The sequence below is a fragment of the Mya arenaria genome, chromosome 11, assembly GCF_026914265.1.
Source record: "Mya arenaria isolate MELC-2E11 chromosome 11, ASM2691426v1".
Lineage (NCBI taxonomy): Eukaryota > Metazoa > Mollusca > Bivalvia > Myida > Myidae > Mya > Mya arenaria.
The window spans coordinates 70,319,515-70,342,095 of record NC_069132.1 but is presented as its reverse complement, the minus strand read 5'-3'; the positions used below and the strand labels follow the sequence as shown (position 1 = coordinate 70,342,095).

Sequence of the window (22,581 nt, the reverse complement as noted above, 5' to 3'; positions counted from 1 at the left end):
TCGCTCAAGTCGATTTCATGAACTTCTGAGGGTGATGGTACCGTTGATTCCGGATTTGTGCCACTCAGTCTCACTTCTGAGGGTGATGGTACGGTTGATTCCGGATTTGTGCCACTCAGTCTCAACTAAAAGTCATACATTTTTTTCCAATCAAATAAATTCTGAAAGGTAATTAAGGTCTAAAAAAATGCCAGATATGTTTTGCTATTTGTTGTCATTATTTGTTGGAATTGTTAATAAATATTTAAATATTTTTTAGTAATAAATCAACTACACAAAGATTTTTTAAGATTGTTGAGCAATACAGCCCCAAAAAAGGAGGGTTGGTTGGCCTTCCAGAAACACAACTTGACTTAACTCAAGTCCAGGCAAGGTCTCTGATTGAAGATCACCAGAATCTAGCGACAGGCTTGTGCTCATGTCAAACTGTGTCACAAATGTCAAATAACTATGATAGTAAATCAAGGAATTATTCAATACAAGTTATCAATTTAAACAATTAATAGTTTTTCAAACAATAATAATATCAAAACTTACTGTACACGAAATAAACTGAATTAACTTTGATGAATAATTTCATGTTCTAACTTACTGATATTATAATACTAATGCAAAACTGAAGTGAAAGTGAAGTTGAAACGATTAACACCAACATGGGTGGGGAAAATTTAATTACGAAATTGAGCACAAATTATTCAGTTTATATGAAGAAAATAAATGCATCTCACAGCCAGTTGTTCAATAACAGTCTAAAACTACTTACCTGGCGAGTTGCTGTTCCTTTCGAGTGATTTAACGGACTAAAATATAGCCAAAACCAAAACCTTGCACTCTTAGATCATCAAAGTCCAATTCGCGAGCGGAAGTATGCCCAGTTTCCGGCCGTCGCGCGTTAATCGCTTTTAAGAACGGGAACCAGACAAGCTTTGAGAGTTCTCTCCCTTGACGAAATTCGCGGCGAATTTCTAGGTTACGGAGGGGGTAATTTATTACGTCCGTGCTAATTAGCGCCTATTTCTAGCAAAATATCCCTGTTTGGTACCTCACAGGCTGGGTTTCCCCTATCGAAAACTAGCTGAACCAACTTTCGTTTCCTAAAAATAGTATTTTCTTGACAAGGTTAAAATATACCAAGATTTCAGCATGTTTATTTTGAGTTGTATTTTAAATAAAACATAACAAATAATATACCTTCATTTAGATAAAATTCTCCTCTTTTTAAACATATATAAAAAAGATAGCATACACACTTATCCGATTTTTTGCGATTTTTTGGACGGTGCCCCTCAGGGCCCGTCCTAAGTAGGCACATCAGCCGAGCAAACTACAAGCCAAAGAACGCCAGTGCGCTCAGTAAATAGTTCTCATCATTGTTTTGAATACACAGATGATTTAAAGTGGTTGTTACATAGTTTTTTTCTAAAATGTCTGGGCGAATAGTGAGAGAAGTGGGTCATGTATAATTTATTGACAATTGGTACTGAAATCAAATATTTATATTGATAAATCATTTCGCCAATATTGACTACTACATGGAAATAGTTCCACTACGTTACTACAAATTTTCATTCGGAACTCCTCGGCCATTTTACTGTATCGATAAAATTAAATCCGTAAATGTTTCGAACTGAATACTGAAGTACATTGTTGCTAAACATAATTAATTCAATACTTTGAACTATCGAAATATTTTAAAATATATATCATACTGTAGACTCTTTTAGTAGAATCATCAAAATATGATGTGTTAATGGCATGACCCAAAATGACCCGGTTTATCCAAGATGGCGGATGAATCAACACATGTCCGTGGAATTTCCGATGTCAAATCGGATTTAAGGCATCACACTCGAGTTTTACAATGGATTGTTAGTGCTAAAAAGGAGAATTAAAAATAATTAATTGAATAACATCATCACCTTGTGGTCAAATTGGCTGAATTTAACGCAATACAATTAATGACTGAAATACATCTGGTGAAAGGTCACCCACCACTAAAAGTAAGTTGCAGTAAAACACGGAAATACAAACTAAGTGAAAATCCAAAAAACAATGACGTCGTTTTGCTTCGTGCCATTACTAGCATTAGTAGATGTTAATAATTGTTGCAAATATTGATGTGAAAAATAATGATTATATAAATAACTCGAAACAATTTGCATCTGCGTCACAGTTGTCATCTTTCTGCATAGTTCAGTAGGGTATTTCAGATTTTCTTTAAAATTGTGATATTAATGCACCAGTCAATTGTAACCACGGCCACCCCAGGTCCGGGGATATACGGGGAATAGCCGGTGAAATGGGTCGTGTTTATGCTTTTCAGGTGGCCCCACATTGCCGGGTAAATGCGGTGGTTTTGTCTGTTTTAAATACAGCGGGTAATTGGCCTTGCCTAGAGTCCCCGGGGTGCAGGGATTTTACCAACTGTTCGTCTCCGCATGGTATGGAATTTAGCCGGTTTTGGCTGTACTGAAAGTCCAAGTCCCTGCTATTCCCAAGATCGGGGGGGGGCGTGGTTACAATTGACTGACTAGTGCATAATTTGGTTGCCTTTATGCCATGTTGATCTGATTCATACCATAGTAAAATATTTTCTTCAACTGTAACAACACTTCAATATTAAAGATTGCATTGCAAAACAGGAACATGAAAGTTTCACATAATTTATCTTGAGCCAATATCATTGTTTAATCACACAAGTGTGTATAATTACACAAGTGTTTCATTAAACACTTAAATTCCGATCAGCTTCTGTCAACATAGCATTGCCATTTTGGACCTATCTGGCTGATGCGTGTCATCTTGAAGCTCAATATGCATCAAGTCGAAAATTATAGATGTATTCACTATGTGATGTGCCATATCAAAAATGGTAAAAAATCATTCAATGTACAATTATTTGAACTAAATAAAATTAGTGCTTGAAATGTCATTCTTGGCTAGCAGAAAAAGTTGGATGTGGACATGAAGACTCGCCAAAACAAAACTTGTCCAAGACTCTGAAGTTGCTGTTTATTTGGACTAGTCAAGTATTAAACCTTTCAACAAGATAAAGTTACTATAAATGATCCTGGCATTAGGACACGGAGCTAGCCTGTCTGTATTATCTGGATGGTGCTAAGCCCCTGGTGAGCCTTAAATGCCTTGATTTGAATCTGCCACTTATTATTCTCTATCATTTACTACACTTTTTTCAGGTAAGTGTAAATTACAGTATTTTCTTGTATGTTAAAATTAACAATGGTAAAAGATAATGCATAACTTAATTGTGCATGCTGGGGATATCAATATTGTATACATGCATATAGCTTTACGGATATTTACAGTGTTTAAATAGCTCAAAAGGGTCTTACTCAATGAAAAAAAAAATCAAAATACTAGAATGTAGACAGGATTTTGACATTTTTTGGCAATTAATTAAATTCAAGGGCGTAGCCAGGCTGTACTAAATGTGAGAGGCTATGGGATGGGGAATTCCTGTAACCGTAGGAGGTTAAGGGGGGGCTGCTCCCCACGGAAAAAAAATTAAGTGATTTTTAAGGCTGTGTTAGATATCTAGCACAGAGGAACAATGCTTTCTATAGCTGATCTTCCCTTTAAGGTTTTATTATGATGTCAAAACATAACCCTCGACTTTGATGCCATGTTTGGCCATTTTTTCGTTTTTCAAATTGATGTTACGCATGTGCGTAAGTGTGTAACGCTGGCTACGCCCCTGAAATTGTTCTGTTGCAATTTTGGGCAAATCATTCTCATTGGTATGCCTATCAAGCATCAAACATGTATGTCTAAAAAAGATCAATAAAAACAAGCCATATTACTGAAACGTTCAAGGCCAACAGATCCCTTCAGAGAAAATCATGCATAACCCTTGTATATACATATACATGTATTCTTCCTCCAAACAGAGACCTGGTATGTTAATTTGCAGATTTAATCCAGGACATCCACATACTATGAATGCACTTCCCCCTTTGGCAGAATGTTACATTACCCTTATTCGTGATTTCAATTTATTTCTGAAGACAGCATGAACTTTTATAGAAAAGGAGTGTCAGTTATTTAGTCTGACAGCCTGTGATTTTTTTTCAATCAGAAGGAAATTTTGCAATTTTAACATGGCCATGTTTTGACATGCTTGCACAGTGTGTGAATTGTGATCAAAATTGTGCTTGGTTTATTTTGTGCTAATGCGTATATCTTGGACTTGACATATTTCTTAGTTACCACATGGCTTGTTCCAAAGGGTAAAGCATTTGGAAATGTCAGTTCAATCCTGATAAATATGAAATTCTTTTCCTTAATTCAATTTTGATATTTTCAAAACGCCCTCTTTTTTAAAAACTTGTTTTAATAGATGTTTATGGATAAGAAGACTCTTAATTTGAACATCAACTTGTTTAGACTAAGAAATAATGAGCCCTTAAAGCTGCACTCCCACAGATTGACTATTTTAACAGCTTCTTTTATTTTTTTGTTTTGGAAAGAGCAAATTATTGCATAAATATATATGTGCAAACCAATAATAAGATATCTGACAAAATATCAGATCTTAGATTTTCATATATATGTTCAAAAATCGATGCTCAATGGCTTAAACTGATACTAACGGTTAAAGAAAAAATGCATAAAACATCAATTTTTGAACTTAAGTATAAGAATCTATGATCTGATTTTTTGTCAGCAGCCTTATATTACTGGTGTCCATGGATTTTCGCAAAAAAATGGCTCGTTCGAAGACAAAAAATAAAGAAGTTGTCAATACTTTCAATCTGTGTGAGTGCAGCTTTAACAACAAAAATAGAATAAACCTACAATTAAGCAAATGAAATTTCAGATAGGCATAAATGAAGTGCTATCCTTAATCATTAACAATTTCATTCTTCAAGTTTGGTTTTTCCTCAGCCCACTGTCACTCACCTGATGCACAATCCCTGCATAAGATTTTACGTCGACAATGAATTAGACAATGAGGTTGTTTTCTAAGTCAATTGAATGACCTAACTAGTAACTAGCTTAATGATTAAGAAGGGCTCATTATCATCGATCAGTCCACCCATTCTGAATAATGTTTATTCATAAAGATTTTTTTTTTCGTGTTTTTTTTTATTTACTTGTATACTTTATATCCAGTTAAATACAGCCATCACACATTTGTTCTCTCCTAAATACACATGGGGATATCAATATAACATTGGTCTGTTTCAATTGGTCAAAAAAAATATAACAACTCCAATATTTATGAAACACCGCTGTTGGTCAAGGACAGGTCACGCGGTGACACCACATTTTTCCATTTTCCAAATTTAAATTACACCAAAATGGCATCTTTATTCGGATTTGATGAATATTTCAATGAATAAATAAAACATTTAAACAGGGTAAGAGGTTGTCAACGTTATACTTACATTACAGGGTTAGTAGGTGACATAGTATTGGAAATATGGGGGGCAAGAATCCATATTTAGGTTCGAGCTTCACTCCACCGCAATATGGTTTCCTTTACATTGAATATCCCATATCGCGGGCTACCTACTGACCATGGAACTTATAGTATCCTTCCACATGTTTTTAAACAAATTCATAGACAATAATGTTTTTTTCAAATGACAATTGGTCATTTTGTATTCATTGTGATGAAATGTCAATGTCAAATTAAATTTCCAATCAATTCTTAAGAGGAAAATGTGATATTTATCTTATCTCCTGATAAAAACTTTCAATCACGTTGGGTACTGAATGGGGTACTATATTGGTTTAAATAGGAAATGACGTCGTGAACACATAGTAATCTATGACTTCATCTTACCGGTGACCATTACGATGTCACAATTAAAAAAAGTTTAGTTTTTTGTTTTTATTCCTTTCTGCTGTACTTGATATCACCTTTATATGTATTCTTCTTACAAACAGTGTGAGAATGATCGCATGATTTTTTGGTTTGAAATTTTTACTAATACAAATTTTTGCAATGCATGCTTGTAGTGCAGAGAATAGCATCGCTTTAATGGTACATGTATCCTGTTTTTAGCTCGACTATTCGAAGAATATGGAGAGCTATACTACTCACCCAAGCGTCGACGTCACACCTTGGTTAAGGTTTTGCATGTAAGCACCTTTAATTATCATTGTCATTATCTCAGCAAATACATCATGTATTGCATTGAAACTTTAGATATGTATTCCCAACTATCTAACCTACTAAATTAATGAAGTTAGATAACACTTATTTGAATTTAATGCAAAAAATGGGCCTTTATTATTTGACTTTGAAATTCTGGTTAAGGTTTTGCATGTAAGCACACATAGGTTGATATCTCAGCAACTACTTGATGTATTGTATTAAGATTTTATGCAATGGTACTCAACCATCCAACCTTCCTAATTAATCAAGTGTTCCGACGGAATACCGGACTTCGAAGTTCAGGTGTCCCTCCTGAAAAATTGGTGTCCTCGGGATCCCGGGACCCCGTTAGTGTCGAACACTGCTTTATTATTCGACTTAAAAATTCTGGTTAAGGTTTTGCTTTATTATTTGACATATAAATTCAAATACATCATGTATTGCATTGAAACTTTATACACAGGGTCCCAACTATTCAACCTTCTTAAATAATCAGGAAAGATAACTCTATCTTTTATATTTTATCATTTTTGCCCCTTTATTATGCAACTTAGAAATACTGGTTAAAGTTTCAAGCATTGGACTTAAAATTTTCCATGTAACCACATTCATGTTAATATCTCAACAAATACATAATGTATTGTATTGAAATTTAATCTAATTTTACAGTGATCCATGTTTCACAAAACTTTTTAATCCTTACACTGAACAGCGGCGTAATAGTCGAGCACGCAGTCTCTGTGACAGCTCTTGTTTACTAAAGAAGTAAAACAGGTAAGTTGTTTTTGCTGTTTTTACTTAAAGAATATTTTGATAAAAAGATACTAAGACTCGTCATCATATAATAGACTGTATTATACAACTCGTCAAGGAAATATGTTAGTATGATCGACAAAGGCTAAGTTATTTACACATTTCCTAAAGTTGTTGAATATGTTTTTTAAAGCTTCATCAATGAAAACTTGACATTTGTACTGTTTTGAAAACAAACATATATTTATATATGTCGTTCTCGGATGACCCTGTCTGGGACCTTTTTGACCTAATTATTTTTTAGAGCTATAGAATTTTAGACAGTTTTGAAAACAATATTTAATGTTGTCTTTTGATGACCTAGATTATGGCCTTTTGACACACATTAAAATTTGAAGCTTCAGCCATGAAATAAAGACCATTGATTCGAAATCAAAAATCAAAATTGTGCTTTGATAACGTTGTCCTTTCGACATACTTTCCTATTTTTAAGCTACTTCAATGAAAGTTTTTAGTACAGTTTTCAAAACAAAAAGCAATGTTGTGCTTTGATGACATAGAATATGATTTTTGACATACATTCTATTTTTGAAGCAACAGCAAAGAAATTTAGACCATGTGTATAACTTTTAAAACAAATATCAATATTATTGTACTTGGATAACCTTTATAATTACTGTTTGACCATCTTTTCTATTCTAAGGTACTGCAACGAAAGTTCAGTAAGTTTTGCAAAACAATTATCAACATTGTCCTCAGATCTTCTTTACTGTGACCTTTTGACCCTCTTTCATAAAATGTACTGCTTTAAGAATAATTATAAATGTTGTGTTTGGCTAACCATGATTGTGACATTTTCACTTACTTTTTTTATTTTTGTGGCCTCTGCAATAAAATGTTGCTATGTTTGGAAAACAATTCATCATTGTTGTTCTCGTGTTACTTTAAAGGGACTGTACACCAGATTGGCACCAATTTTTTTCCTGTAACGCAACTCAGGACAATTATTTAATAGAATGTGTTATGCTTTGAATCATAATTATAGAGAAAGGACCAAAATGTAAAAAAATAGCAGTCCAGTGTTGTATCCACTGTGCTACAAAGGCTTACTCCAAACCGGTGGTATATTTAAGCTATATACCTTCGTAGACATACTCAGTAATATTTTTAATGGAAAAATACAAAATCACTGCTTAGCCAAAATAAATTGTAAACTATGTGGTACTTCAGTTAGTAAGATTCAATGCATTCTACACATTAATACCAAGTTTATGTCAGTTTTCGACAATTGTTTTTCTTGCAAATTGATCATCTTGTGCACAGTTGCTTCAGCTAAGGCCTACGTTTTTAATTTTGAGTACAACATTGAACTTTGGACCATGTATACTGTTTTAAAAAACATCTGTTAATGTTATGCTTCAGTTATCTTGATTGTGTCCTTTTGGCGTATTTGTTATGCAACTGGAATGAAATTTTGACTATGAAGTAGTTCTGCAAACAAACATTAACGATGATATTGCCAGGTGACATTTTCATCAACTTTTCAAAGCTACAGCATTAAGATGAATAATTATGTTTGGAAAATAAATATCAAGCTCAGATATTTGGTTTGAAGCATTGTCTAATTGTCCTCACTTAAAAGTGTTCAAATTATGCTTCTTTATTCAAGATTAGGTTCCGATGATTTTCTGTGTTTATAAGAGGAAGGACTTAGTTCTGCAGACCGAATAATGTCACCGTCCATCAGCACTTTCAGTGCTTTGATTAAAGAAGGAATGTATAGCCTCTAGATTCAAGAAAAATGGCTACCACTCAGTGATTACTCTAGCTAAAAGGGAATTTTAAACCTGGTAGTTTTTAATGTTATTTTCCAATATGGTGAAACATTTTAGTACCATTATATAGTTGTATTCATACTGAATCTTATGTTTCATTTTTGGACACACATTTCGTTTAAAGTAATAAAAACCAACAGTTCATAACTGACATATATATTACAACGTCGGCAGATAGGCGCATTGCGCAATAGCGCTCTGCTGTCATCGCTACAGTATGCGACATCGATAAATATCTTTAACAGATTATTATTTTATCAATCAATCAAAATATCAAACAAACAATTAATCCCATTAAATATATTAATATAAAAATATAACTCTTACTGCTTTAAGAACTGATGAACGGAGTCCCGGTCTCTCTCCACAAGGCTAGGTCCGAATAACAAAAAACATGTCGTCGACCGCTTTAAGAAAGCATAAGGTTCCAAAGGGTTTAAAAGCTGTCTGACTCCGGGCCAATACATCAATACATTTGAAATAAAAAAAATATAAGAATATGTTGCATTCTGTACATAATAAACATACAGTACATTATATACAATACTCTGCGAATACTTGAGGTAAAAGGATGTATAAGGTTGATTTGTGTCGATAAGTTTCCCCCAGGCGTACCCCCACGATAACTACATACTGTACAGTATGCATTATCAACAGTGCGTTCAGTAAGGCGAGCGTTTACAAAACGCTCGCAAACGTTTTGTTTTGTATCCCTGTTGCCACTCTACGCATACACGTTAAGCGGGAAACCAAACAGCGAACGTTCGCCTCAAACATCTTTACTGAACGCACTGCAGGTTTCATAATTGCTGACGTAATTATGGAAAAACCCACCTGCGTTTAGCTCACCTACATTTGATCATATTCAACATAACCAAGGTCCCATATCCAACCATATGAGTAACATAGCTTTGTAACAAGGGATGGGTAATTCTATAAAATTCGCCAATCTACATGTACAGGCTAGCTTAACACAGTTCATCTGCGTTTAGGCCAGCTTCTTTTAACTTCTATGTGCACTCTACGGACATTCTACTGTCAGATTATTAACATGTCCGCGCATAAATCTGCCATATTTACATCACAGTGTGTTTGAAACAATATGACCCAAAGATTGAAGTCATTACCGCAACGCCAATATAATCAAAGATAATATCTTTAAAATGTACACTAATACAAATCAGGCTTTACAAATGGTCTTAATGCCTATGAATTAGACCAGATTCATTTGTTTTATTTGATAGTTCGTTATATTTAATAAACAGACAATGCTTATTTTACGGAAGTCATTACCGCAACAAGATTGTTAACAAATTGTATTTTTTTTTTAAACTATCATCTATGCTAGTGCTATTAGGTTTATCATTACTAATGTCATTTTCCTTGTTTAACAAGAATACTTAATTGTAACGTGAGCGATCGAATTGTTTGCAATATAATTATCAAAAAACAGCATCGTTGTGGTAATGACATACTGTTTCGGTAATGACAGGTAAGTGGCATAATTTTTAATTAGAAATCTTTGTGGCAATAAACATGAGATTATGGGAAGATTTAAACTTGTGTTCACGTTTTTATTTTGCATAAAATTTGAACATTAAAGAACAAAAAAATAACAAATAAACAATGCTCAACTTCCCATTTCAATAACGATTTCACACAACATATGTATATACAATTAAACTCATGTCTTAATATAATGGGATTTATCAATGTAGGTAGACGCAGCATTCTCTTGGCATTAATGTAAGTCTGTGACATTGACGATTTAAACACATTAACTCTGAACACAAACGATTAAATGCCATGAAATGTTTAAAACCAAAAATAACCGATTCTATGTGAGCGGGAAACTCGTATTCAAAACTACATTGTACGTATTTAACATATACATGTATTAAAGTTCCATCTTTTTCACTATTGCTTCCCAAACAGTCTTGTCAATAGCACGGTGCCTTGTGGTTACAAGGCTTGGTTCATTATTGAGCAAGGTGACCACTTTAACTCCCTCATACCAAATAACATCTGGGGTAAGAGGCCAAAAAAATATGTTGTCACCAATACAATGCATGGCGGAAACTTCAATATTGTTGTCATCGACATCGACGATTTTCCCTGGATATGGACGGCCGTCATAATCCACAACACAAAAACGGTCGATGAGAGATTCGTCCAAAGACACAGGAACGACCAGCACACTATCCTGTTTATAAATGATTGAAAATTTAAGTTATTCAATGAAAATAATATAAATCTTATATCTATACCCTTAATGTATGCCATTATCAAATGCGCATTAATTGGTGGTGATAGGTTTTCAATAAAAATTATATTGAATTTTTATTAAACATGTAGTGTACTGGGTATGCTATTTTAAGTACCGGACTCGCGAGAATATATGTATGTGAACTTCATATTGATAAGGTACCTTATTCGACACTGACTCCGGAAGCATGGACACTGTTGTACCCTCTGTCATTGAACTTTCATGCATCTGCAAGGTAGTAACTGTACCATATACATTTAGCTTGATAATTTTACTAACAAGGTATTATTAGCACAATTTCATGACAGACCAACATTTGCATCTTTAAACAATACATGTTTTTTAAATAAGTAGTCGCTGTATAAAGTTAACAAAGATATTTTTGTGATTACATTGACATCAAATCTTGTAGTGACGGGATCGTAACAGGAACAATTCTCTGAACAGAAACAGCTCAGGACCCTGGATGATACAACTCCTTTCTCTTTGCAAGTAATCTGTAAACATGCATGCTCGTGTTTTTATAATAATATGTTATTTTAAACTAACTTGTAGGCAAATTTTAACATGCGATAAAACATAATATGATTGTGTTATATTTTATCATTTATATTTTACAAATATATTATAAAGACCTAGAAATACATAAAAGTGTATATGCATGAATGTACGTTAAGTACTTAAAATATCAAATATTAAATCATAGTTTTAATACGTGGTGTAGCTTTATAGTTTGTGGAACTGGGCTGACAGCTAACGGAATGGTTTGCTCTTGTAATATTACATCGTTTTCTTTCACTTCGACTGCAAGAATGGTACTTTTTTGCAGCTGTAATCCTATAATACAGACAAATACATTGTAGTAAACGCAACAACTGTGCATACAATGCATATATCTTAAGACTTAAGAATAATATGATTATTATTCATCTTAGCACAATATTTAACTGAAACGTACAGTAATTGAAAAGAAGATTTAAAGTAATACATTAAATAATTCTTACCCATTAACAATAAGGTTTTTAAATCATAGTTATTTTTCAATTCATTTTGTTCATAATATTTAATATTCGTTTTAGTTAATGTTTACTACAATAGTAATTGTATTGGTATGGATATATAATTATATGTGAATTAGAATAAATTGTCATTAAAAGTGAACATTTAAATTAAAGAACTTAATGGACGTCTTAATGACAGTGCAGGTCGTTCGTTTATTTATTATAAGTATTGCAGTTTACCATCGACGAGGTCAGCTGCGCAGATGACGTCACGGTCATGTGTGTTGACAAGCGCGTCCGCGTTTCTTTTCAGTGCAGCCCCCACACCATCCGGGACCCCTTTACCGTGCCCCGCCTCCATGAAATTCCAGGAACCACCTTCCGAGAAGCCAAGGTCAAAGAGTTTTGTTGCAAACAGATAAAAATTTGTTTTACAGCGATACTGAGTGGTTGGTCCGTCCGAAATCATGTGTAATTTCTTAAGCCTTGGATATGTGTCTTTCAAATTCAAAATGATTGGTTGAAGGTGGGCCCATATTGCGGGAGGGGCATGACTAAGTGTGTCTGAAATCGTGGCAAACGAAATAGTTTTGTTGTGGACATATGCAACTCCTGTGTGTATAGAAATTTGCCGTTTTGACCCGCCAAAATGCATGCTTTGGATTTCTTCTGTTAATTTTGATTGATAGTTTTCTGAGAAATCTACGTGCATTATTAACTCGTCATCTTTGCATGTTTCTTTCAATTTCTTTAGTGTGATATACTGGTGTGCAATATTAAATTCATGCCTTGCTAAACGTTCAATGTCTGTTTGCAATTCGTCAACCAATGTTGAAATCGTTCCAGTTTCTGGTTCTCTAACTGTAATGTTCGTCTTTGAGATTCCTGTATCATTTTTTGGATCCTTTCTCTCGATTCGTCTTGACTTCCAGACCTTCCAAGTGACTATTTTTCCAGAGTTAATGTTGGCGTTGTCAGTGCATGTCTTGATTTTGTTGTCTTTGCATCTATCGCAGGTTCGGTACATACATGATTTTTGCCGATCATTACGAGTTATGTCCTTTATAAGTTTTCTCAGATCCCTGTGTTCAATAGCTTTTTCAAAGTTGAGCTTGTTTAATTTCATTAAAGGGTTTTCATGGACTTTACAAAGATACGTTTGTCGATCATTTTCGCTTGCTTGAATAACCCAAAACGGTTTCAAGCGTGCAAATAGGCTGTAACTAATTTTTGATTTATTTTCAAAAAGGTATTTTTGGTGAAGGTTGGCAATAGTGTCATTGAGTAATCTTACTTGCATTTTTCTCTTTCTTTTTGTTCTAGTGGACTTTTTACCTGCCTTAAATCTGGAGTTGTCATCTCTTGTAAAGAAACTTTTAATAGTTCTCCTTATAGCTATTTGCTTGAGTCTGAAATTGCTCTCTCTTGTTCTTATTTCTCTCATAGAAATCCCTGTTGCTTTGCCCGTACAACTTTTCACTTTATATTTCCTCAGCATAGACTCTCTAAATACAAGACTTTTCATTATTTGTTTTGTTTTGCGGTTGGATGAAGCATATTTTGTTCGCAAGTTATTGACAAGGAGACAGTAAAGTGTCAATGTTGATTTCATTGTTTTCTGAGATGACATGATATTTTTAACAGTTTCTTCTACGTCATCCTCTTTCTGGGACCTAATCAGCCTATAGTATCTAGTTTTATACTTATTTTTCAAGCGTCTCTCTTTGTTTAGTTCTATTTTCAACCTGAACTGTGCTCTATACGCTCTTCGTCGCCCCCTAACTTTATTACATTGTTGCTGTTGTTGTTGTTGTGGAATTGGTTGCAACCCTTCGGGTGAGTTTGGTGGCGTGCAGATAGATGCTAAGGCAGTTTTAATACTTTTTTCTTTATCTCTTTTGTTCTTGGCGTGTGTTTTCCAATTCCGACGCTTTTGACGTTTTTCTCTTTCTGTTAGATCTTTAATTGGTTTTAGTTGCCCGAGCGCTTTTCTTTTTTTGTATCTTACCCTTTCTTTCCTTTTGTACTCCTCGTGTTTGGTCTCGTTTTCCCTTTGCCTCTTACGCCACAGCGCTGATCGTTCTCCAGAAGTAAGAGCCATTGTTCAATCTGTCGCATAAACAAATCAAGTTGCTCTTTCTTTGCTTCGGCCGTACTTTTTAAGGATTCAAGTTCCTCTCTTACGGTGACCGAGTCACTTATTTGCACTTGGTTAATGAGCCTTTCGGTGCGGGCGATTTGATTATCTAGACTGGTGATTAAATTTCTTACACTGTCAATACGTTCCTGTGTTTCTTGAAGAACAAAGCGCAATACTTCTAATTTTCGTCATTACCGAAACGTTACAAACATGTTTTAATTCTTTGTTAGTATGTGTACATTGCACCAATTTAACAAATGGTAAGTATTTAATTGCTTTGTGTAATAATGTTTAAATGCATTGACACCTCATATTCAATGCATTATATTTTTAAGACCATATTTATTAAGAATGTTTACAAACTTATCAAAGTTGTAGTATTTTTTGCAAAGAAAGTTAAACTAATGGGAGTTCAGTTTCCGCAATGTTCAAAATCACGTTATGAAAACCTTAAAGTTTAAAAGTTAAGTTTTATGATTGCAATTGATTTATTTGTCTAATATATAAATAAAGTTAATAATCTTATATTTAAAGAAGTTGTTAAACACTTAATTGTCATTTCCGAAACGCCCTTGTCATTACCGCAACGTTTTATACGTTGTGGTAATGAACGTTTCGGTAATGATGTTTTAATAATATTTTTCATAAAGAGTCTACATGAACTAGAGTGTGTACTGTAAACATTGTTGAATATGATGATTAACTCACATTATTTCAATACAAAAAGCTTAATATATAGTAAAGGCCATTTTGCATTTGTAATATGACGTTCGGTAATGATGCTTTAAAAACATACGGTTGCAAAAATGTAAACTTACCGACGATCTGGAACTGTTCGGCCATTTCATTTAAACTTCACCCCGCGCCAAAAATTTTCGCGCCAATCACAGGTATTGATGACGTAGGCAAAACATGTGAAATGCCGCCTATCATGAATTTTCATTTAAAAATATTGGTCTGTTGCGGTAATGACAGTTTTTTTAGTTACAACACAAGTTCATAATTTTCTTAAAATGTATTGGTTCTTTGGGTTGTATACGCATTTTTATTTTAATGATTTAAACATTACAATGGTATATAGTAGAAAAATAAATGCATTTATTCGACAATTAATTGTATTATTTGTTCCGGAGTCAAAGTACCCCCTTTGAGTGACACGCATATTTTGGCATAGCTGCATAGATGAAGTTGTAAAAACAGCAGAACAAACTTAGATATTTAGTATTTCTATTGTGGTTATCTTTAAAGGGTTTATAACCATATATGAAGGCTACCACATATTGGCATATTTCTTTTTCTTTCATTTAATTCTCAGATTCGATGTCGAGTGACAGCGTTTCGGTAATTTTTATAGAATTGCCCGGATGCCACTCTAACTAAGTGACGGATGATCCTGAAGTGCCGGAAATATCAATGGAATGGAGAGCTAACATTAACTTTATGCATACACGGGGTTCTGAATTTATTCTGAAATAATGACTAAGAGCTTTTTACCTTTTAAAGACTATTGCAAACTTTTAAAGATTTCTTTTTGCTCTGACATTTGCATCAAGATCAGAAGGAAGTACCTTGAAATGAAAACATATGACAACAATTCAATTTAAAGGGGTCTAAGCCTCTTTCCCCTTCTTTTGGCATGGATACCTCATACTCAAACAGCCCCCGGCTATTTTTAAGGTTTTACCATAACATGACCACTAAACGCAAGCTCCACCACCGTTATCGGTGGTGCAAAGAAAATGAGCTGTCGACATTTCCGTGGTGCAGCTTGAGGGATGGAAGCAAAAAAATTTTCCTGCTTCTTTATTTAATGTCACTTAAAACATTTTCGCATTCACCCCTCGCTGAGTGAGTGCTGTGCCTTCTGTTTAATTCTATACACGTGCGTATGGTTGATTGTTTATCAAGTTCACAATATATTATTAAACGGACATAGTTCGAAAATCCCAGAATGTGGTACCGTGTACGAAGCCTTGAACTGCATGTTGTCTACGATTTCATTTCAATAGTGTGCGAACTGTGGTGCCAGGAGCTTTTCTCCCTAATCGGACTTGTGCATATTTTTGAGATCTGCTAGCATTTCAAGTACGCTTCATTCCTTACACACACCGTAAGAACATTCTTGCGCGTACACTTATAAGTGTTATGTATAGTACTTACACATGAACACAACAAAAGTATTAAACACTTCTTTAAAAGGTAAAATGCAAATATTTATGAAAGTGGTTGTGAATAAGCAGGTGATCTATAAACCCTTAACAATCACATATACTGTCGGGTAAAACACAACATGGGAGCGTTTGCAATAACTGATTGTTATGTGAAGTTATTTTATATTTACTGTTGTCCTACATCAGTAAATCTCATGTTCAATCATTTGTTAATGTTTGATCAACTCATGCCAAAATTTCAGCACCTTTTACGTTTTCCGAGATTCAACATGAAACATACCTCTAAAATGGCTCTTTTTGCGTTATGCTGTTGCACTTAAAATTTCACCCTTTTCCCTGTTGATACTACTTCTTTATTTTTTTTACAAGTGTTCATTTGGTAAATTCAACAGTAAGTACAATTATCAAGGATTATTTTGATGTTTGGTTTGTTAAAATTGGTTAAGAAATGTGGAAGATATGATTAAAACTGATTATGTGGTAGTATGTTATGCAAATGAATTCTTGAATTTCTCCTGTTTGTTACAGGATAAAAAACATCATAATACAACTAGTTTTTTTGATAGAATTATACTACTATGATAAAGTTCATCAACATGGAAAAGCATTTCATAGTGTTTGTAGCAAAATGCCTTTTTTCACGTTTTTTAAATGGACAAAATACCTTTTCTGAAAAATAGTAGAGTCCGTAACCCAGTAAAATTCAGTGGATTTAATTGTCTAGATAGGCTTCACATCAAATTATTATTTAGTCATGACACACACAGACTACAGAAAATACCTTTGACATTATTTTTTTCTATAATAAAGTGGTCAACTAAATAATATGGTTACAGACTCTACAAAAAACATGTAGTGTCCGTAACCTTAAAAAACACAAGTTTTAATTTTATTTTTTTGCTCCACTTAAAATCAATCATCATGTTTTAAAGTATTATTTTCATTAAATATAACATCAGATGTTTGTTTTAAACATATGCTTTGATGATGCAATCAATGAAATTCCCTGACTGCATCATATCTATAAACACCATTTCTTCTCCTCTGTAGCATCATTGTGAATAGCATAGTCAAAGATGATCTAATGAAGTGATACGTTATAAATTTGTTCATTTAGCACCTGAATATGTTTCCTGAATAAAAACACACCAAAGTTTTCCAGTTTGTCAGTAAATAAAGGTAAGTTTATTTTCCTTCTTTCATCATGAACATTGAAGTAGAGTCCGTAAGCAAATTAGTATAACACTAAATTTATATTTCTGCTGTAGAATAGGCAAAATATAACGTTCTGTTACATCTTCCATGTAAAGTAACAAATTCTAAGAACAACATTGACACATAGTTCTAAAGTGGTATTTTGTCAAAATGGTAGTTTTGTTTCTTAAATATGTGTTTCATTGATACATATTACAGTATTTTATAAGAATCAGCCACTTATTGCAGGTATATTTCATCAGCTTTATTATCAAATAATCAAACAGTATACCCATTCCAAATATGGTCTCAGAATATTTTCAAATACATAGTTGATTCTAAAGAATGAAGTGAAGGTTACGGACACTACATGAAATTACACATACACAGATATATAAAAAAATCACATCAAGTTATTAATGTAAAAAAAGAATTAATATATCATTTGTTATTGTCTTTGAAAACACTTAAAAGCCAAACATTAGAAAAAAGCCAAACATTAGAAACTTACTTTAAGCAAAAAAGCCTTACGAATATTTTTGAATACACTAACATGAATTAGGCACCTACCAATGTTCTATTAAATAATCACTCTGTCTATTTGCTGTTCGTTAACACTTTCTATGTGTGTACAATGACTCAAGATTGCTTTAGCAATTATGTTACATTGATGATATAGATAATCATACCTTTTACAAATGGATTTGATATCTACTCCAACAAGCAAAACTAATGTAGACACTGAACTTAAAAGGGAAAAGAATGCTGAAAAGGTTAAAAGGTGCAGAGAAAAGCAAAAGCTTGATACAGAAAAAGATGAAGAAATAAAGAAAAAAGATAGAGAAAGAAAGAAAACAACTAGGGATAAGCTACGACAGGAAGCAGAAAAAGCAATACTTATGTGAAAAACTACAGAAACAAGCCCAGTAGCCAAACGTTTGAACATAAACCCTGTTTAATGGCAAAGGGTAAACGCCAAAGACATAGATTTACTGAACAAAAAAAAACACAAAAAATCACAAACAAGAAACATGGAAAACAGCACAAAACTCCACAAAAAGCAAAGTGCATCACATATATAGTATATGAAAAATAGGTATGTTGAACAAGGATTGTTAATTACATGAACAAAAGTGGAAATACACTCATTTGGCCAGACAAACAAGACACATCTTGGGAAGATGATGATAAGATGATTGCTTCGATATCCGAGCCATCAATTAGAGACAACCGGACACACTTTGCTTTCAATCCTGAGGAACTAGAGGACATTTCACAAAAGTTGTTGAAAGACTATAAATATGTTTATTTCTGCTATTGGAAAAAGTGTAATGTCCGTAACCAGAACATGAACTGATTTATATCTATGTTAATGCTTTTCTGTGTTCAAAAAAAGAACACTTACTTATAGTTTGCATGTTTGTTCCTATAGAAATAGGTGTATATTTATGAATGTATGACTCATATCAAAACAGATAGTTTATTATAATTTTCTTACTTTTATCTGCATATTTTAAATTTGCTTTTGCAAAACTACAGATAAACCGAAATTTGATCTTCTTACATAAAAATTTCATAATGTACTGCTAAAATAAGTACAGTTCAGTGCATATTAACGAATAATATACATGTTTCCCTTAGTGGCTTTTTAATGTAGTATCCGTAACCGAATTTGCTGCATTTTCATTTTCAAAATTTAAATTAACATACTCAGTACTGAGTCTGATGAAACATTTTTTTATTTAATTATATGTTTTGATAAATTATAGTGTCTAAAGGTAATAATTGAAATCTTGAGAAGAGTTGAATAATGGTATTTTTGTCAATATTTTTGCAAGAACAATATTGTAACGATAAAGAGAAGTAAATAATAATTGTTGTTCGTCGTTTTTGTTTTATATCAGTTCAAATATAAAAATATATTAACTTAAATGTAAAAATGATAAACAATAGCATAGTTTAAAGTACTTTAGTTGATGTTATATCCCTGTGTAGAGTCCGTAACCAGCTCTTGAAGAGCAATTTGTAAAACATAGGCAAAACATCATTTCCCGCATAGCAATCTACTTGATAATTTAGTTTCTTAAACTTTAAACATAGTACAAAATGAAAAAAAATACTTTTTTTGTCAAATAAGGCACCTTCATTTTTCAGCCCCAAGTGCAACACTACTGTTCCCTTTATTGTGTTTTACCCGTGTGCATATACGCAGATTTCCATCATGAGTATATTTTAAACATGACATTGGCATTCAAGGTAGGGAGTTGGATCTTCTGCGCGACACATTTACTTTGTGTGCCCAACACCACGGTGCGTATCCATATCGGTACCCTCTTTGCGAAATCTACTGAAACGGTACCCTTTTTGCACATGCACCGGTCATTCTCTGCTGAAAACTAAACGGCGATGGACAACAATCCAGTTAATGTTCATTCTACTGATGAAAGGAGGTATGTCATGTGCAAAAGAAGTATACCACGGAACACTAGAATGTTATGGATATGTCTTTTTTGTAATGTGCCCACTTTCCAATTACTGCAACTCCAAAATAAGCTACACAATATCGATGTCTTGCCTCGCCCACCGCCTCTGCCTCTTCTGCGAGCTTAAATGAACCACTGGTTTGATTATGTACACACCATACACATTACATGTATTCATTTATATATCATATTCATACAAATTGCAATAATTTGTTAAAAATATATGTAAAATTCAATAAAACACCCTATTTTCGGTTTCACAGCGGCACGGGCAACCTCTTTGCTATTGACTTTTTTTATATCACAGGTAACCTGCACCGTGAACACGTGGTGAATGTTATTTGCCCCTGTGTATAACAAAGTAATATCCTGGTCACTGCAATGCACTTATACTATATGTGCAGATAGACCTATATACATGTGTATGAGACATTTCTCTCCGAGGCAGGGACAAGGGCCCTGCGCTCGACGCGTCACCTGTATTTGCCGAACACTACAACGTTACGACTCGGACAAGGCCATCTATCTTCGAGGTAGGGACGGTTGTCTTGCATGCGACATGTTACCTTGTGTCGACCACATGTGTCAGGTTATTTTGAAATTTAACAAAGCGTGCCAAGGTTACAGAACAGACACGGCCACCTATACTCATGTGCATATATCCAGCATTCTATAACTATTCATATCTTAGTGTGACCTTGATCTTGATCATCGAGGTAGGTACATGTACCTTAAATTGATAATTGTTAACATCACGTAGCCTTTTTGAAGCAAACACTTGTGCAATGTTCTTTCAAAATCACTCTAGAATACGATAAAGTTACAACCCATACACAACAACCTATAATGTATGTGCATAGATAAGCAAGCACACCTTCAAAGTAACAGACCGAACACGGCAACTTATTCTATATGTGCATATATGCAAAAATCAATAATAATGATTAACCTCCAAGTGTGACCTTGAATTTCGATTGGGGAACGTGGGTCTTGCACACGACACGTCGCCCTTATAGGTATACATAATTTATGTGGATGGTTGTTTCAAAATCGCACTTTGCACCATACAAAGTGATAGCCCGAAGACCGGAATTACACGCAAGGAAATGAAGGATGGACGAACGGACGGACGTCGTTGATATTGTAATATGCAAACTCATGAGCATGAAATAATGTTATGTACAGGGAACATAGGAGTATAGTATAAGCAATATTACCCAACCCACAGCTGATGCAATCCGTTTCTAGGCGTTCATGAATGAAGCGTGACGAAATGCGTCAGCCTTTGGAATCGGGCTTGATCTTAACATAAATTAGTATTTCTTTTAAATGCCTAGATTAAGGAATGTTTGGCATGACAATCTCCTGTCATGCATCTTCTGCTAATTGCACTGGTGTCACAGTAGGAGCCAATTTCCTACATATTGGTTTATTGGCTAAGGGCCATTTAGGGTCCAATATTTAAATGAAACCTCCATAACTGCATAGCATGAGTCTCAGATTGGAGATCTGATAAGAAGGCACCAGGCAATTAGATTAAGATCAATACACAGAGGTTGTGTACTATACACCGATTGGGGTGGGGGGGGGGGGTCACCTATAGAAGGCTTAAACTAGGCCTTAAAGGCATATGCTTTACTACTTTAAACCATGTCTGTCCTTTATTTATTTTTTAAATCCAATTTCCTTAAAACTGATCGATGCACTGACTATGAACTTTACAAACAAATCTAAAATATTTTTACAACACCCCAGAGGTTATTCAAAAAGTATTTTAAAGCACTTTGTTTCCTAACGCTGACAAGAAAAAGAAACTGTATCAAACAGCATCCATGTCAACCTTCATTCGATTTGATCCATTAATAAATGCGTCACTGTTACTTTCTATATATATAATTAACTAAATTTTAAGTATCCAGTGAAAGCAAAATGAATGAGATTTATATGCACCCGTATACTATCAAATACTATCCTCTGTTCACCCAACTTGATTTACTACATTGTTTCCTTGCACTATCAGTAGCTGATAATCCGCGGCCCAATAAATCAAAAATCTGAGAACTGTGACTACAATTAAAGGAGTGGAAATACTTTGTAAACAGACACGATATATAACATCAAAAATTACCTTTCATCTATCTTAGGTTAAGATGTTATGTGTTAACGAATTGCTGAGTTGTATTTGACTTAAAGGTGAATTATTTTCCAAGAACTGGAGGTATAACACAACGAATTGCTAGTAGATACTTGAAATAGTGAGTGCAAGACAAAGATATTTTACTTACTTCACTTAAACAATGTTTTCATTTAAGAAAATATTCTGACCGAATTCCATTAGAATAGGAAGAAATTAAAGCTTCGAAATGATTTGGTGTTCGCACTTATTTGACTCAATAGCTCTGTCATGTTGTCACATTGTATTTTGGCACGAAAGTTAAATCGCCCAGGCGTTATAGGTGAACTATATCAGAAGGTAAGTGTCGTGCGATGGTGAATTGTGGCGGCTTTGGGATATTCGATAATAGATAATAAAATCAATTGTTGGTTGTACAAAAATGGAAAAGCACAGAAAGAAGTTACTTTTTGTTAGCCATCAACAATTTGTAGATATTTT

General features: G+C 33.9%; 2 protein-coding genes across 2 annotated transcripts in view; both read right to left on the bottom strand.

Moving 5' to 3' along the window:
• LOC128209142 (uncharacterized) overlaps window positions 1-9,116 on the bottom strand; it is a 51,932-nt gene extending 42,816 nt beyond the window's left edge. Inside the window, exon 1 of the mRNA XM_052913038.1 lies at window positions 9,040-9,116. The gene's annotated coding sequence lies outside the window, so the exon portion shown is untranslated. The remainder of the gene's footprint in view (window positions 1-9,039) is intronic.
• Window positions 9,117-10,609: 1,493 nt separating this feature from the next.
• LOC128208742 (uncharacterized) lies at window positions 10,610-14,080 on the bottom strand. The gene is made up of 6 exons (XM_052912288.1): window positions 13,905-14,080; window positions 12,220-12,665; window positions 11,694-11,815; window positions 11,371-11,475; window positions 11,141-11,206; window positions 10,610-10,915 (listed from the first exon to the last, which is right to left on the bottom strand). The coding sequence occupies exons 1-6, from the start codon at window positions 14,078-14,080 to the stop codon at window positions 10,610-10,612; spliced, it is 1,221 nt and encodes a 406-aa protein (XP_052768248.1).
• Window positions 14,081-22,581: the final 8,501 nt, after the last annotated feature.